This window comes from Argentina anserina, chromosome 1, assembly GCF_933775445.1.
Source record: "Argentina anserina chromosome 1, drPotAnse1.1, whole genome shotgun sequence".
NCBI classification, from domain to species: domain Eukaryota; kingdom Viridiplantae; phylum Streptophyta; class Magnoliopsida; order Rosales; family Rosaceae; genus Argentina; species Argentina anserina.
The window spans coordinates 9,752,001-9,767,270 of record NC_065872.1 but is presented as its reverse complement, the minus strand read 5'-3'; the positions used below and the strand labels follow the sequence as shown (position 1 = coordinate 9,767,270).

The window sequence follows — 15,270 nt, the reverse complement described above, 5'->3', positions numbered from 1 at the left end:
CTCAAGTGTATTTGCACTGTTGGACGTTGGATTGATAGTAGAGCGACGTCAAGTTAAGGATGAGTGACCGACGTGGGTCGAGTTGTTGAAAATGACACCTGATTTGTAAACGGAGTGACGCCGGATTGAAGAAATCCGGTTTGAGACGCTGGTGGAGGAGGGACTAGATGCTGGAGATGCGCAGAAGATGTCGGAATGAGAATGTCGAACTGGAGATACGCTGCGGACATGAGAGAGAGAGAGAGAGAGAGAGAGAGCAAGAGAGAGAGAGAGAGAGAGAGAGAGAGGACAGTCGTTCTAATAATAGAATACGACGTTGATGGATTCCAACAGGTGACGATGATGAATTCTTATGACTGGATTTCTGAAACTCCAGGAAATTAGAAAAGAGAGACAAAAGACAAAGTCCTCTCGGACCTTTGTTCTGATATAAAGTTAAACTAGATGAAATCAAGAGAGATTAAAACCAGAATTGGTGTATATACTTGATATTCAACTATCTATTATAAATTTATGGTGATGCTCTTATATAGATGATAGTACAACTATTCTACCAATATACAATTGATAATTTATTGATGCATTGAACACATTGATAGTATTGTCGATGGTAAATATTTGTAGGCTTGTATGTCAAGGATTGTGTGCTATTGTTGGTGTGACTTCTTTGTTGATGTACTATGTTGTTTCACATTAGCATGCTCATCTTTAACACGTCTGTTGGTTTTGTAGTCACACAGTGATTCAATCAACAATTGCAGTATTTCACCAAACTTGGCGAACTAATTGATCAAACAATTCGTCTAATAAACCTCCCACAATAATCTTTTTGAGGAGATAGTTCCTTGACATTGAGCATGTTTTGTCTCCAAGTCTCCTTAATTTGCTTTCTATAATTTGAAGTATGGAACTAATCCTTTTGCACAATATGAAGTGATCTACTTCCAAGACTCTTACAACCAATTCGTCAGTGACTAAGGGGATCATGCATTATGATACCTGACCATATTGGCTAAATAGTACTGTTCCAACATCATGTTGTTAACCTGTAATTTGTTGGTATTCCAGCCACGAATAACTCTCTTTTCTACTCTGCCGAAATCATGGTTATTACAGATTTTTATGTCTGTAACTCTTGGCAGATAACGAAACGATGTATTACATCATAGATGAATATATAATTTACTGATACATGACATGAATTGAAACTTGAATTCCAGCAACTGGAAAATCTACATTGTACCATCTGTTTCAAGAGACTGGAACTTTGTAGCAAACATCCAAGATATCATCTAATGGGGCATGATCGCTGGTCGCTTTGTCTTTCCGAGCATATAATAACTGCTTCCCTTTGAAGACGAACATCCCTCCCTAAAATAATAAGGATGAGAAGAGCTCCGTAAATATGACCAGGATGTCTGTCTGTCTAAAGCAACTTCTCTAAATTCTGAACAGAAAAGATCAAACCTGTTGCAATACACCACTTCTATCGTCTGGAGTGGCTTTAATCGTATAGTTGTTTACAGCTTTTCGTAGAGCACTAAATCTTGACAACATATTTGCCTGGCATATTAAAATTTCACAAAGATGCATAGATTAAACACCAGATACTATCTTCAAAGAGATAACGCAGACAGCATGAAAACAACTTACAATAATGGCTGGATTGAAGAATGTCCGACCCCATCCATAGTATAAACCCAAAGTATCATATGCCTATCAAAGAAATGTCATGTTGGTTACAATCACCGGAAGATTTTCTTACTATTTGGAGACACTAATGTAGCACATATTGGTACCTTACGATCAGGATCAGCATAAAGGGAATCCATGGGGAATGGTAACTGCATATAAAACATCACAGGCAAATAAAAAAAAAACAGAAGAAAGTGAGCACCAGGAATCAGTATACAATCCATGGAATTAGGCTGTTAGTATAGGATGATCTCTTTGGACATTCACAAGTACCTAAATTATCTAACAAGTTTTATCTGCTATCTCTTAATCCGGCATGTGTATTAGATTCATTTCGAGCACATCTCTCCTGTAGTCCTATTATTGTCATGCATCAATTCCATAATTCATTTTGTTCACTTAACAAACATTTGCAGCTTTAGTAGGGAACGTTGTGGTGATCCAAACAGTGAAAGAGACATACCTGTTCTGCAAAGACGCGAGCTTTATCAGGAGTACCAACACCAACAGCAATTAGTTTCACACCAGCTGAGTCAAATTTTCCTTTGGATTCTTTTAGAGTCGAGGCAAGTTCCCAACTAAAAAGGACAAGATGTACTGAGTTATAAAAATATCCACCAGTTCTAGTAACCAATTCTAGATTACTAGTCAAGAAGATGATTTACCTGCAAGGGCATCCAAAGTGCCTCAATAGTGCAACAACAGCCACCCCCTGCAACAACATAACTCTTCTATTGACCAAAAAAAAAACTGTTTATAATTATGGCAGACATTATAGTATATGTTCTTAGAATTGCATAAACATAGTATCAGGACTATGTACATCAGTACTTGTTATGACTTGTGAGTATGACACTAAAATTGAAGTAGTTATACCCCTTAAAATTTCTTCTGTAATTTCAAGTGTTTAAAGTAATACTGTTCTACTATAATCGGAACAGAGAAAGTTTCCCTTAATCATTTCACCACTTGAAGGCTTGTACCTTCCACTTAATCCTCAAGTCTAAAATTAAACTCCACTTTACTTATTAATGCGTATGCATTTTATGGAAATTAACAGCAAAATGCAAGAAAGAAAATGTCACACAAGCAAAACTAAGGTTTCAGTCCAGATGGAATAAAATCACAGATCAGTTGTAATAGAAGCTAAAACAAAAGTAACATAATAGAAATTTGCAGAGTCAAAGACAAGTCAGTAGATAAAAGACCTCATTCTGGTCCCAGAGGTCCTTGAACTGGACGGCGTCTCCAGCAGAGGTGAAAATGGTAACATCGCCGAGAACTTCACTGATGCTGGGGCTGAAATCCGAAGAAGAGGTCATGGTGGCTCTGGAAGCGAAAAGCAGTCTACTGCTAAACTGTGCGCTGTTGATTATGAAGTATGGAGAGTGAGGATTGATAGGTAAGAGTAAGAAAGATAGTGAGGAGAGAAAGGAAGATGGATGACAAGGACGCTAAGAGATATTTCAAAACTAGAATTAAAGTACCAACTACCGTGATGCAACAACCTCTTTGTGTGGCGGGAAGAGTCTCGTTCTTATTTTCTTTTGTACATGTAGTATTTGTTGGAACTTAGTGTGGGATAGAATCACACATTGCAGAAGAGCTACTTGCTTAGTTGTTTATAAACAAACACCCATGTAAGTAAGTGAATGAGTGGAATAGCCTAGAGTGGGCTTATGGGTTTTCTATTGGATTTCTATGGGTTGGAAAATTAAATCTGATTATATTTTTTAAATTAATAATTTTATTAATTTTTATTATTTTCGGATAAAACTAAAAGGTAATAACTGTTAACAACAGTTACAATCGTAACAGTTATTACCTTTTGAACAGTTTTACTTATTCGAATTTGTCTTTATATAAAGACGACACTGTGTCGTTGTTTTCCATCAGAAATTCATATCTTCTTTTTCCTCCCCAAATCGATTTCTCTGAAACACAAAGTAAATTCGCCAGGGACAAGTTCTTGTGCAAGAACTTGTACCAGATAATTGTATCCTTAAGATAGACGTCTGAAACTGCAGCACAAGTGGGGACGAATTTCTGTCTTAGGTCACTGCAAAGCAGGCCTCTATCTGAATCAAGTTAGTATTTTTCAATCTCGATTTCATTGTTGTTATTGGTTGTTGTTTGTTTTGATTTAATTATACTGTTATATATACTTTATTGTAAACTTGTAATCGTGATTTGCTTGGTCCTAACAGTATTAATTAGCTAGGCCTACTTTGGGTTACGGAATTGAAGCATCAAGAATAGTCCTTGTCTTTCGGATGTAAGAGGAAATGAAACAGTTGAGTGAAGCAAGGGGAAAATAATAGGGAAAATGGTTCGTTCCATTCCCACAATGGAGTCATTTCGCACACGGTTGCCTGACTTGCATGTCAAAGCCCTAATCCGACTCGGTCTGTTTCAAAGTAGTGACGTTATACTATTCTCTCAGAAGAAAACCCTGGCTCACAGACTCTTGACCTTCATCATCAGACATACTCGATCAACTCCGGTCTTGAATGCTTTCAACCTTCATGTCTCATCAATGGACTGCCATCTCAAACTAGAACAACTGAACTTCGCTTTATCTTCTTCTAATGACATTTCAATGCAGATCGATACTTGATCCTGTGTGGTTTCCACTGAATACACATTAGAATTTAGGAGAAACAACGCAGCGTAGTACTGATTTTAAAGTACAGACACAATTACAAGACTTGTGGCTTGATGATGCACATTTGGTACAATATACTTCACATAAAGCAGCTTAGCACAGGGAAACTAGAGCTAGGCTGAAACATCCGTTGTATACATCACAACGCCATTATAGAACAGAATCTACCAGACATACAAATCAAAACCGAGGCATATATGCTCTCACTTACATGGTCTTGCATTGACTTTCCAATGTTAGGTAAGCCTTTAACTTGTTCCTGACTTTGTATCTTGAATGGCAATCTCTCTATAATCGGTATACCAAAAAGGTCTCCGATCATCGCCCAAGGCTTTAATAAATCAGCACATGAAACAACCACTAAACAACAGAAGAAAATAGACAGATATTCTCAGAGAAATATCACCATCGAAGTAATTATATATGTAACATTGGAAAGCTGAGGAATACACTAGAATCTCGTTAAATTAATATCAGATTAATTAATAATCTCACTAAAATAATACTTTTTATCGATTTTAACTCGGAGCTAACGTGTTAAATTAATATTTCGCTAAACTTGTAAAATAATATAAATTTAAGAATTCATATAGACCTCATCGAATATATAATATTAATAATAACATAATTTATACGATAAATCTTACATTTATGAAGATTTCATTAAAGAATTTTGTTGATTTAATTATTATTTTATAATATATACATAAGACATCATAATATTTTGAACAACGGTATCTGTGATAATCCAACAACATGGTGCATGAACAAAAAGTAAAAAAAAAATTCTTTGACAAAGTGAAAGAAAATATTTATTATACATTGATAAATTTATTAATTTATTGATTAATTTATCAATAATTTAATATTTATTTATTTATATATTAATATCTCGTTAAATTAATAAATTTCTCAAATCCCGAACGATTAATTTATAGAGGTTTTACTGTATATATTGAATAAACAACCTAGGGCATTGCCCCTTCTAGTTGCATTTGAAGTTATGAATTGAAACTGAACAATAACTTGCCTCACATTTTATGGCAATTGCATTATTAATCTGCAGTTGACTTGAATCATGCAATCGAAGACTATTTGCAAGCTACGTACTAATCTACCCAACGCAGTACTCGTTAGTTCAAGTGAAACAAAGTACTTGCGAAATATTGTTTTAAAAAAAAAGTACTTGTGAAATACATTTTAGTTGTGGTCAACAATGTTTGTCAAGGTCGTTTGTTTTTGGTAAATAACATTTCCCTGTACATTGCTTAATCTTGAATACCATCCTTTTGTTTTTGTCAAGCAATGATTAAATCCATCATGACATGATTCACTACTAGAAAAGAGGCCTAAGGGGACATTTATTTTGGGGACATATATACTAGTGTCTCTAACTTCATTGATTTAGGGACATATTTTAGCATTTGTGCCTATTGAGAGAGTAAAGGCACATATAACTCGTAATTGTCCCCATTTTAACATTTTTATACGGGTAAGTTCTCATTTTGGTAGAGGGATGTGTACGAATACGCCAGATCTGCCCAATTTTACACCTTCCTATATTTTCTCTCCACCGCACCCCCAACAACTAATCCACACATCCAAAAACAAAAAATGGCCAAGCTCATCTTCACCGTTGCCGTCCTCTTCCTCCTCTTCGCCTTCTCCCACGCCCGCACGCCGTCCGATCTCCCCAACGGCCTCGATGTCGCCGACGACAAGATCCCCGTAACCGATGCCGATGTTAAAGAAGCCACCAACACTCTGCGATTACCGAGCGAGAGACCCGAATCCGGAACCGTTATGGATTTGGAGCCCGAGACCATCATCATCGCCGCAGAGCAGCCCAAGTTTCCGGAATCCGAGTTCTCCACCACGATCTTGTCAAACGATGAGAACACGATCAGCTTCCGCCCCGTCGGCCGCCACTTCTCCCTGTCCTTCCGCCACGGCCACCGATGCCGCCACAACCAGGGTAAGTGGACGCTGCGCTTCCACGGCGCCGAGCGCGAGAAGGACGACACCAACACTTCTTACGGCGATGACATGATCCTGTCGTCTGGCGACGAGTTGAAGTTCGATCACCATCCCTTCGGCGGCGGAGTGCGCCAGATCTCGGCCGGGTGGGGCAACATCCGCCACGACGTACCTAGATTCCCTTTCAAACACGAAGACGACGACAACAACGTGGAGTCCGAGAGGCCTCGCCGCCGTCACCGCCACCATGATCACGAGTTTGACATGGAAATGGTGGGAGAGGAGCAACACAGGGAGCACAAACATGAGCACGGGCACAGTTTGTTCAAGAGCTTCCGCACGAGAAGAAGGTTACGATGTCTCAATTCATTCCAGCTAAAGAAGGTAGCAAGTCGTGCTTCACTACCCAGTAAAGTTTAATCTCTCTTATTTTTTTATCATTGTATATGTTAAAGCTGTGATTTTTAGGGTTTACAATTTGATATGTGAATTGGGATTTGTGTGTTTTGTGATAGATTTTGAGGTCGGATCCGATTGAGACTGAGGAAGCTGTGTTGAGGTTGCCTCCATTTTCGCTACTCCTAGGTCATCGGGAAGCTTGACATCAATACCAGGGGTAAAATGCTATGACTTTTACTGCAGTTATTGGTTTTACAAGTTGAATGTTCAATGCCTTCAATGAGATTATGTGGCTCAAGATTTGATATTTCTAATGCAATGTAATTTTGATTTGTGGGCAATCTTTAGAGAGCATTGAACTAGTTATGTGTAAGTTGATGAAAGTTGAAATGAAGGTTTGAGTTTATTCTGGAATCATGTGAAAACACATAGTTTGCTCAATTGTGATCAGGGTTGAACTTCAACGATGTAGCAGAAGGCGGTGATCATGGTTTGTGTGAATCAATTGTGAGTCTGTCCAATACCTTAGATAAACTGCAATAAAATATTATAAATTTTCTTTGAATGCTTGATTTCCTTGAGCAATATGTGTTTGCTTTTTCATAGTTATGTGCTGCCATAGATTTGTGTGTTATTACACATCTGCACGCATCGACATTATATAGTCCTTATAGTGTTGTACCTAATTAATCATGTAGTCAATTCCATTGTTAGGAAATAAGTTGTATCATTGCTCCTATAAATTGTGTCGTGTGTATTATATTTCTTCACTTAATACGGTCTTGCTTCATATGATGGTTGATGTTAAACTCTAGAAGCTTAATGTGTTAACTGGTTGCAATCCTACTGTGTGACGATTTTCCCCTCTTCAAACAGGAAATCATGTTACTAGGATGCATTGGAAGCAAATGGACTTTTGTAATCGAGCATTTGGTGTCAGCTTCATAAGATTCCCACGCTATTTTGGAGAAATATCAAGAAGTGTGCATTTTACTCTATGGAAGATCTGCAATTCCTACATCTAAACAGGAAACAATCAGAGAGGTTAGTTATTAACTGTTAAGTATACGTGTGTACATACAAACTTGAGAAAAGATTATGTTTGTTCATACTGTGATTTTCATGCATGTAAATCTTTCAGTGCCTGTGTCTGCTACTTTGAAGGTTGGGGTAATGTGAGTTCTTGATTCTTCATACTTCTATCTTTCATCACTCATCATGGTTGGATTTCCTTTTGGAACTAGGAAAATGGCATTCTTGAGTATCTGACCGGGATGCTAGATGGTCAGGTGCATCTGTTATGAAAAATATGCCTAGCTCTTGGAGCCGTTGTAATTCCATCATGGTATTTCAACATTATCCCCTGTAATGCCTAGATATGCTTTGGACTTTGAATTAACCATCTTCATCTCATAGGACCTGAAATGATTCTTTTGGTTCTGAATGATACTTCTTTGTTTAATATGCATACAACAAGCATCTTCCTTTATTTCTCATCGAGCACATTATTACTGTGTTGTATACTATAAATTTGCCTTGATTATTCTAGTGCATTAGTTTTAAGTAACTACAGTAGATGCTTTTTTGATTGTTTTGTAGATTGAATTCACCTGTGGCACGGTCTAATCAGGCATAAGCATGTTGTTCTGCAGATGAAGTTGAACCCCCATTGGAGTAGTATTACTAAATTAGTTATATTTCATGATCAATATTCTCTAGAGTTAGTTTTGACATGATATAGAAGGATTGTACCTAATGTAGAGTTTGCAATTTAGTCCCTACGCAAGATAGGGGAGCCAAAAGTAACAAAGAAAAATCAAGCAATGGGGACATTTATATGTCCCCAATTAGTGAAATGTATTTGTATAAATGTATGGTATTTGTACTCTATTTTGTAGTATGAGAAATTATGGGACCCACACTTATATTTGGGGACACTTAAAATTAATTGTTGCATTTAGCAATAGGAACACTAACAAAAGGCACATTTTAACACAAATGTCCCTATAACTCAAATGACACAAATATATGTCCCTATAGGTAGCAAAAGAGACATTTGTTGTAGCAAATGTCCCCTTAGGCCATATTTCTTGTAGTGATTCCTCCAAAGACTATTAGCTAAATTAGATTTGTCTGACTCATTCCTGGCTTAACCGAAAGTCTCCCAGTAAGTCATGCAGGGCTTGTAGTCTTTGTTTAGATTAATAGATGGTTTTCATATTTTCTCTCATTTTCTTCACTTCCTAAGTTCCTATGCTGCTGTGCAAGACTCTTCTGTAGCAGACTGTCACTGCAAAACCCCTACATATGTAACAATACTTCATGTACTCGACTACTCTGGCCTCTAGAAGTTGTTGGTTACCACCTCAAACACGAGTAACAAGGTTCATATATCTTCATCGTGAGCTCTCTTTCTGTATTTAAAAACACAGTTGGGACATAGCTTTGCATAATTATTTTGAGAAATTCTTCAGTTTTGTTCATGCATCATGGTTCTGAACTTCTGATATTGGAGAGCAAATGTAGGAGAATGATAAACTTTAGTATTACCTTAGGAAAGGGAAAATACAATAGTACGCTTGTAGGAAAGATTGCTATATACTTCTATTATTTGCAATCAAATGTACAAATCATCCTGTCACTAAATATACTCCATTTCTTGCAAACGATTTTATCTTTCGAGTTTGCCTTTCATATCATAATTTCACAAAGACGCATGCAAACACCGCAAATAAATATATAAATGTCATCAGAAATATAAAGTAGAGAGCAGGATAAGAGCTTACACTAGCCGGATTCAAGAATGTTCGAACCAATCTAAAGTATAAGCCCAGAACATCGTACGCCTGCCATAGAAGTGTCAAGTTAGAGTTACGTACAATAACCAGTCACCAGAATCTAACTGGATATATTAAAGGTGCACATATTAATACCTTACGATCAGGATCAGCATAAAGGCATTCCATGGGAAATGGCAACTGCATCAGAACACCAGAGCGCCAGGAATCAATAAGAAGATATATGACCAGAAAAATGGTAGAAAAGAAGATGAACAGGATGATATCATATTCTGCTATAATCCAGCCAAAATTTCTCAGAAAGGAAATGTCACAAAATACTTGAGTAGATTCCCAGTACCCGATCTGGCCCCATGGGAGTAATACTAACTAGTACTTAAAAGTCAAAAAGATAATAACACATGAAAACTTGTCAGGCAAACTGTATAGCTACTGGTAGCTGGATATGTTTCCTGCAGTGTGAAAGCATATGACCAAGTAGCATCAACCATTACCATGTCAAATTACAGCTTATCTTGGATCCTTTGAAATGAGACTTAACCTAAAGATATTATTCTGTCCAAAGACTGAAAAGTTTGAGCCTTTGAAACAGATGAAGTTATTCATGGGGGCAAATATGTCACTCATTCGAATTCATTCATTCATGAAACAGATGATGAAATGTAAAGTTATTCAATCATTCTTGTTATTCATCAACTGAGCTAATCCTTAGATAAACAAATCAGATGACGATGAGAGTGCCTGGCCATACATATAGGGTTGCACACATTGTGACCAAGAAAGTCGAAGAAACAATGCTGCAATGCACAGGGACAAATTTTATCTTACTAATCCACTATATAGGAGACAAATGCATAGTTGCATTTACAAAGATTCAGATTCCTGAACATGGTTAAACAACCATAAATTGGAAAAAGACTTTTCCTTTGATGGTCAGAGAAATGCATAACTTAATACAAATAATCGCCAACTAATAACAAGATGTTCATGTTTCATTCAAAAGTATAACTATTATAGAAAATTAAACAGTATGATTTAATCTACCATGTGTTTGATGATTTGCCACTGCCACGCCTTCCTAACACTAACAGGCAACCAACAGACATATATATAGATAACAGTTAAAAAACAAAAGCCATATATAACAGTTTAAAACATTTCCATCATCTTATCATGCCACAACCGATCTTGATACTTAACAAGCCCTGCAAGTACAGATACCCTTTATTAACTTAAAAACAACATTACATGAAGAGGAGAGTAAAATACCCGTTCTGCAAGGATGCGAGCTTTCTCAGGAGTACCAGCACCAACAGCAATTAGTTTCACACCAGCTGAGTCGAATCTAGCTTTTGATTCTTTTAGAGCTGAAGCAAGTTCCCAAGTATCAGAAATCACAACAAACCACATATTCAGCTAATAGCCCAAACCCCATCCTTTTCTTTTTTCTCAGCAGCTAAAAGCCTAAAACCCATCCCAGATTACTAGTTAAGGAGATGCTTTACCAGCAAACGCATCCAAAGTGCCTCAATAGCGCAACAACAACTAACCCCTGTAGCAAAATTCTTTTAGAAACCAATACAAGAATAATGCACCACCATTAATCAAGTAAATATATATTTTTTTAATTATACACCATCAAATTAGAGCAAAATGTAACAAAGAAAATTGCTTAGAATAAAATACTAGAGCTTTCCAACACAGAATTCATTTCTAGCAACAGGGTAATCAAATTTACAGAAAATGAAAATTAACCATAAATTTGAACATGAAGAATGAAAGTAAATTATAGAACTTTGAAATGATAGACCTCGTTTTGATCCAATAATTCCTTGAACAGGACGGAATCACCGGCAGCGGTGAAGATATCAACTTCCCCGAGGACTTTACCGATGGTGGGGCTGTAATCTATGGCAGAGGGGAACGAGGTGGCTCTGAAAACGACTAGTCGTCTAGAGCTAAACCTGGCCGTTGATTTTGGGGTGAAGAGAGTGAAGCTTATAGGATGGTGAAAGTGAGAGGGATTGGGAAGATGGATGAGAAGGAAGAGAAAGGGTAGGAGAGGATTTCAGGATCAGGGCTTGTGTGGAGATCAGGGCCATGGCTGATGGCTCTGAGAATCACCGGTTGCAAGAAGCTGAGAGAGTTGGCAACTGGGAAGTGGAGAGTAGCAAACTAGCAACTACCAATGTGTAACAGCATTTAGTTCTCGAAGAAAAGGAACAACCGCTCTTTTGTGCGGCGGCAAATATTTTAGTTAATTATGTGATCACATCTAGGGGGTAATGGTACACAATTTCATTCCAACCAATTCATATACCAACCGTATTAAATATATTGGTATACCACCAAATTAGTACATGGTACACGGTACAGTATACCGTATCATATTTCAAAAGATGGTTGGTAGGTGGTATAAATTTTTCGTGTACCATGGTATACCGTACCAACCGAAATATAAGTTTTATGAAAAAAACCTTAATATATGCATCTATGATGAGTTGAACTTAGTCTTTTTCCATACAAGTTGAAGCCAACTACCACTAGGCTATCATTGCAATTACAACAACTCATTGCAAAACAATATATATATATATATATATATATATATATTCTTAAATTATATATATCCATAAATATTTCAGCCGTAGATTTAGTTAAAAATAAATTTCAACCGTAAAATTTTGTTAAATTTATAATTTTTGGACTTTGATATGTTTAATTTATGACTTTGTATTTGGTAATTTGGTTGAAGTTGTATAAAACTTTGTATTTGTGTTGTTATTTGCTATTACATATTTGGATTTGACCTTTAAATTTTTGAGCCATAAACATATTGGTAGAAACTCATTACCAACCGTACCAACCGAGTACCAACCGTACCAATAAATTGGTATACCAACGTTATTGGTTGGTTTAAATTGTGAATTTTTCATACCAATTATATGTTGGTTGGTACATGGTATTGGAAAAATGAGATTGGTATACCTACCAATCCACCCCTAATCACATCTTTGTTGTTTTTACGCCTAGTTTCGTTGGCTTCGTTGAAATTGATCGTTCGGGAAATTTCATTTGAGATGCCAAGGAAGGAATTGTTTTTTAATTAAGAATAAAAATTGGGTTTTGCTAGATATACAAGGCAAATAAGGAACATCACTTGCAAGTCCGAGGAGTTTCAGAGCATCACCCGATACTCAGCAATGAAAGCTGAAACCGCCCCTACATTAGATTTCATTGACATTCATACGTGATTTCTCCGTAGTTTGCATAGTTGGTGGTAAAAGTTTCACCCGACACTTTAAATTGCCCTTCATATTATTGATTAAGAGGGTTTATGAGGTTAGGGTGTTGCATGTTTGATGTGATTTATTATTTATGTATCAACGGAGATTTAGATGTAAGACCATAAGACATTCGGAAGCTTTTTGCATTTTCTTGCTCAATCAAACGCATATAGTTTAGTATAAGAAAAATGAAAAACAAGTCCAAGGAGAGAGAGAGAGAGAGCCCAGTCTACCAGCAATGAAATTGTTTGAAAACGTCATGAACCTTGACGACTTCTTCAAACATGCAACTGGACGAGATGATAGGAGCACTTTGTGTGACGTTTTTAACATGTTTTTACCTTCAGTTGTACTTTGCTTAGCTCTTATTGTTGTAGTCTTGAGTCATTAGTCAAGTTATGAGTATATGGTGGCGTTGGTTGCATTTTGGTGTTAAAATAGGTTGAAAACACAAAAATTGTCGAGAGTCCTATTTAGAGTAGGATTCATTGTGTAACTATGAAATCTAGTTAAATTAGGAGTCTTCATTAACCGGCATTTCTATAACATTTGTGATATATTAAGAATCCTAGTTGTATTAGGAATCTTTTTTAGAAGTGTAAAAGTACCATTTGGGAAAATCCTACTTAAACTGAAACTCGTATTCCGTAACTTTCTCAATCATACTTTCCTACTCCGTAACTTACTTGTCTTTATTCTTGTCTTTTATTATTTTCAGATTTTAAAGATGAGATTGTGTAGCTAGAATGAAGAAAACAATAGAGGAAAAGAAGCAAAGGAGGAAAATAAATAAATAATGAGACACATAAAAAGGAGAAAAATAATGACTTTATCAAAGGAGATTGTACCCACCAATGACAAAAATTAGTGAAATAAAAAGAGAAAAAGAAAAATGAAGAGCTAAAGGAGGGATTAAGTAAATAAAAAAATATAATGCAAGAGAGAAAGAAGGAGACACCTAAAAAGGAGAAAAAAAAAAGGAATTGATCAAAGAAGATTGCACGCACCAATGACAAAATTAGTGAAAGAAAAAGAGAAAAAGAAGGAGACACCTAAAAAGAAGAAAAAGAAGGAATTTATCAAATGAGATTGCACCCCGCAATGATAAAAATAAGTGAAAGAAATTGAGGAGAAAAAGTCCAAACTATAATATTCAAGGAGCCAAAAGTCTTCTATAAATAGCACATTATTCACAAAGAAAAATCATCATTTCTCCTTAGCATTCAAGAGTTGAAACTTTACCAAAATCCCACCAAAAACTTATCTCACAAATCAGCCAAGCCGTCCACCCCAAAACCATAATCATCTCCACCGAGTTTCACCTATTGCAGCAGTACCTCTAAGGTTCCTACAACGTGTGATTCTCACAACTCATCTCCATGGCTTTGTTTATTTGTGTTAATCTACAATTGTTTATCGATGAAGATTGTAGTTTGTTGTTTATGTGGAAGTATTGGTTTTGTATTTGTTTCAAAATTTTCAGATTGTATTTGATATGTTTTTGAGACTATGCTGAATATATGTTCTTATAATTATTGAAATTTGTATTTCTATTGTTGTGTTCTACTCTTCTTTTACATGCTCTTAGATAATTTTCAGATATGTCCATACGAATTTAGTGCTTGAATGCAGTCTCTAAGATTGTATTTGAGTGTTATCTTCATCATCCATATTGACATAAATCGAATCATGTCCTAAGTAGGTTCGGTTTGTGTTAATTAAAGTGGGAAATTCTGGAAATTTACATGTACCCCATGGTGAGTGACGTCACCGTGAAGCATGTCTCGAACAAAGATTTGGTGCTTAAATGTAATCTTGTTTGATTTCTAACCTAAGTGTTGTTAAACTTGATTGCATGCAATTTAAGTGAGGCCATAAGTCAACCTAAACGTCAATATAAATCTTGCATGATTAGATGTTCCTCTAAGGCTCTAATTGTATTAGTGTCTAAAAGTATGTAATCAGATGAATTAGAATGCATGATAGAATCAAACTTGTAATTATGTGGTGCATTGGTGAATTTGGTCTAGTTTGGTAAAGAGAAGTCAATCATGTAAATAGTAATTTATATTTTAGTAGTTAATAATCAATCTCAAACTCCCCATTATTTTTTAATACTAAAAGTTTAGAGTTCCCTTCAATTCCCTGGACTGAACGATCTCTGCTTATTCTATACTAACGATGACATTTTACAAGGTTTATTATAGACGTCTTAGAATGCTCTATCAATTTTGGCGCTATTGTCGAGGAATTGAGAAAATCTCAATTCTTTGAAGTGTTAATTTTGTACTATATTGTGATTTGTGTAATTGTATATTTGTAAAAATAAATTTCTGTGAACAGTACGGTGAACAGTGACTCGGTAAAAAAACACACACAAAAAATTAACATTGTTTCTTTTCTTTTTGTAAAGTGTAAAAATATAAAAATAAATACTTGTAAATTGTAA

At 36.0% G+C, this 15,270-nt stretch overlaps 2 protein-coding genes and 1 pseudogene across 12 annotated transcripts; 1 reads left to right on the top strand and 2 right to left on the bottom strand.

Annotated features, from left to right (window-relative positions):
• Positions 1-1,225: 1,225 nt before the first annotated feature.
• Positions 1,226-4,682, bottom strand: LOC126801468 (uncharacterized). Its single transcript, XM_050528830.1, has 8 exons — positions 4,572-4,682; positions 2,904-3,149; positions 2,361-2,407; positions 2,159-2,273; positions 1,800-1,844; positions 1,654-1,716; positions 1,468-1,563; positions 1,226-1,371 (listed from the first exon to the last, which is right to left on the bottom strand). The coding sequence occupies exons 1-8, from the start codon at positions 4,680-4,682 to the stop codon at positions 1,252-1,254; spliced, it is 843 nt and encodes a 280-aa protein (XP_050384787.1). The 3' UTR covers positions 1,226-1,251.
• A 1,278-nt stretch (positions 4,683-5,960) lies between these two features.
• LOC126783875 (uncharacterized) lies at positions 5,961-9,315 on the top strand. 11 transcript variants are annotated; one of them, XM_050509452.1, is made up of 5 exons: positions 5,961-6,721; positions 6,853-7,243; positions 7,613-7,780; positions 7,981-8,081; positions 8,389-9,315. In XM_050509452.1, exons 1-2 carry the CDS (start codon positions 5,975-5,977, stop codon positions 6,937-6,939), a joined length of 834 nt encoding a protein of 277 aa, XP_050365409.1. In that variant the 5' UTR covers positions 5,961-5,974; the 3' UTR covers positions 6,940-7,243; positions 7,613-7,780; positions 7,981-8,081; positions 8,389-9,315. The 11 variants fall into 11 exon arrangements, with proteins under 11 accessions (XP_050365409.1, XP_050365401.1, XP_050365388.1 ...); XM_050509444.1 differs by having other exon boundaries at positions 8,336-9,314; XM_050509431.1 differs by having other exon boundaries at positions 7,981-9,314.
• Positions 9,316-9,432: 117 nt separating this feature from the next.
• Positions 9,433-11,636, bottom strand: LOC126801461 (thioredoxin-like protein AAED1, chloroplastic; annotated as a pseudogene).
• Positions 11,637-15,270: the final 3,634 nt, after the last annotated feature.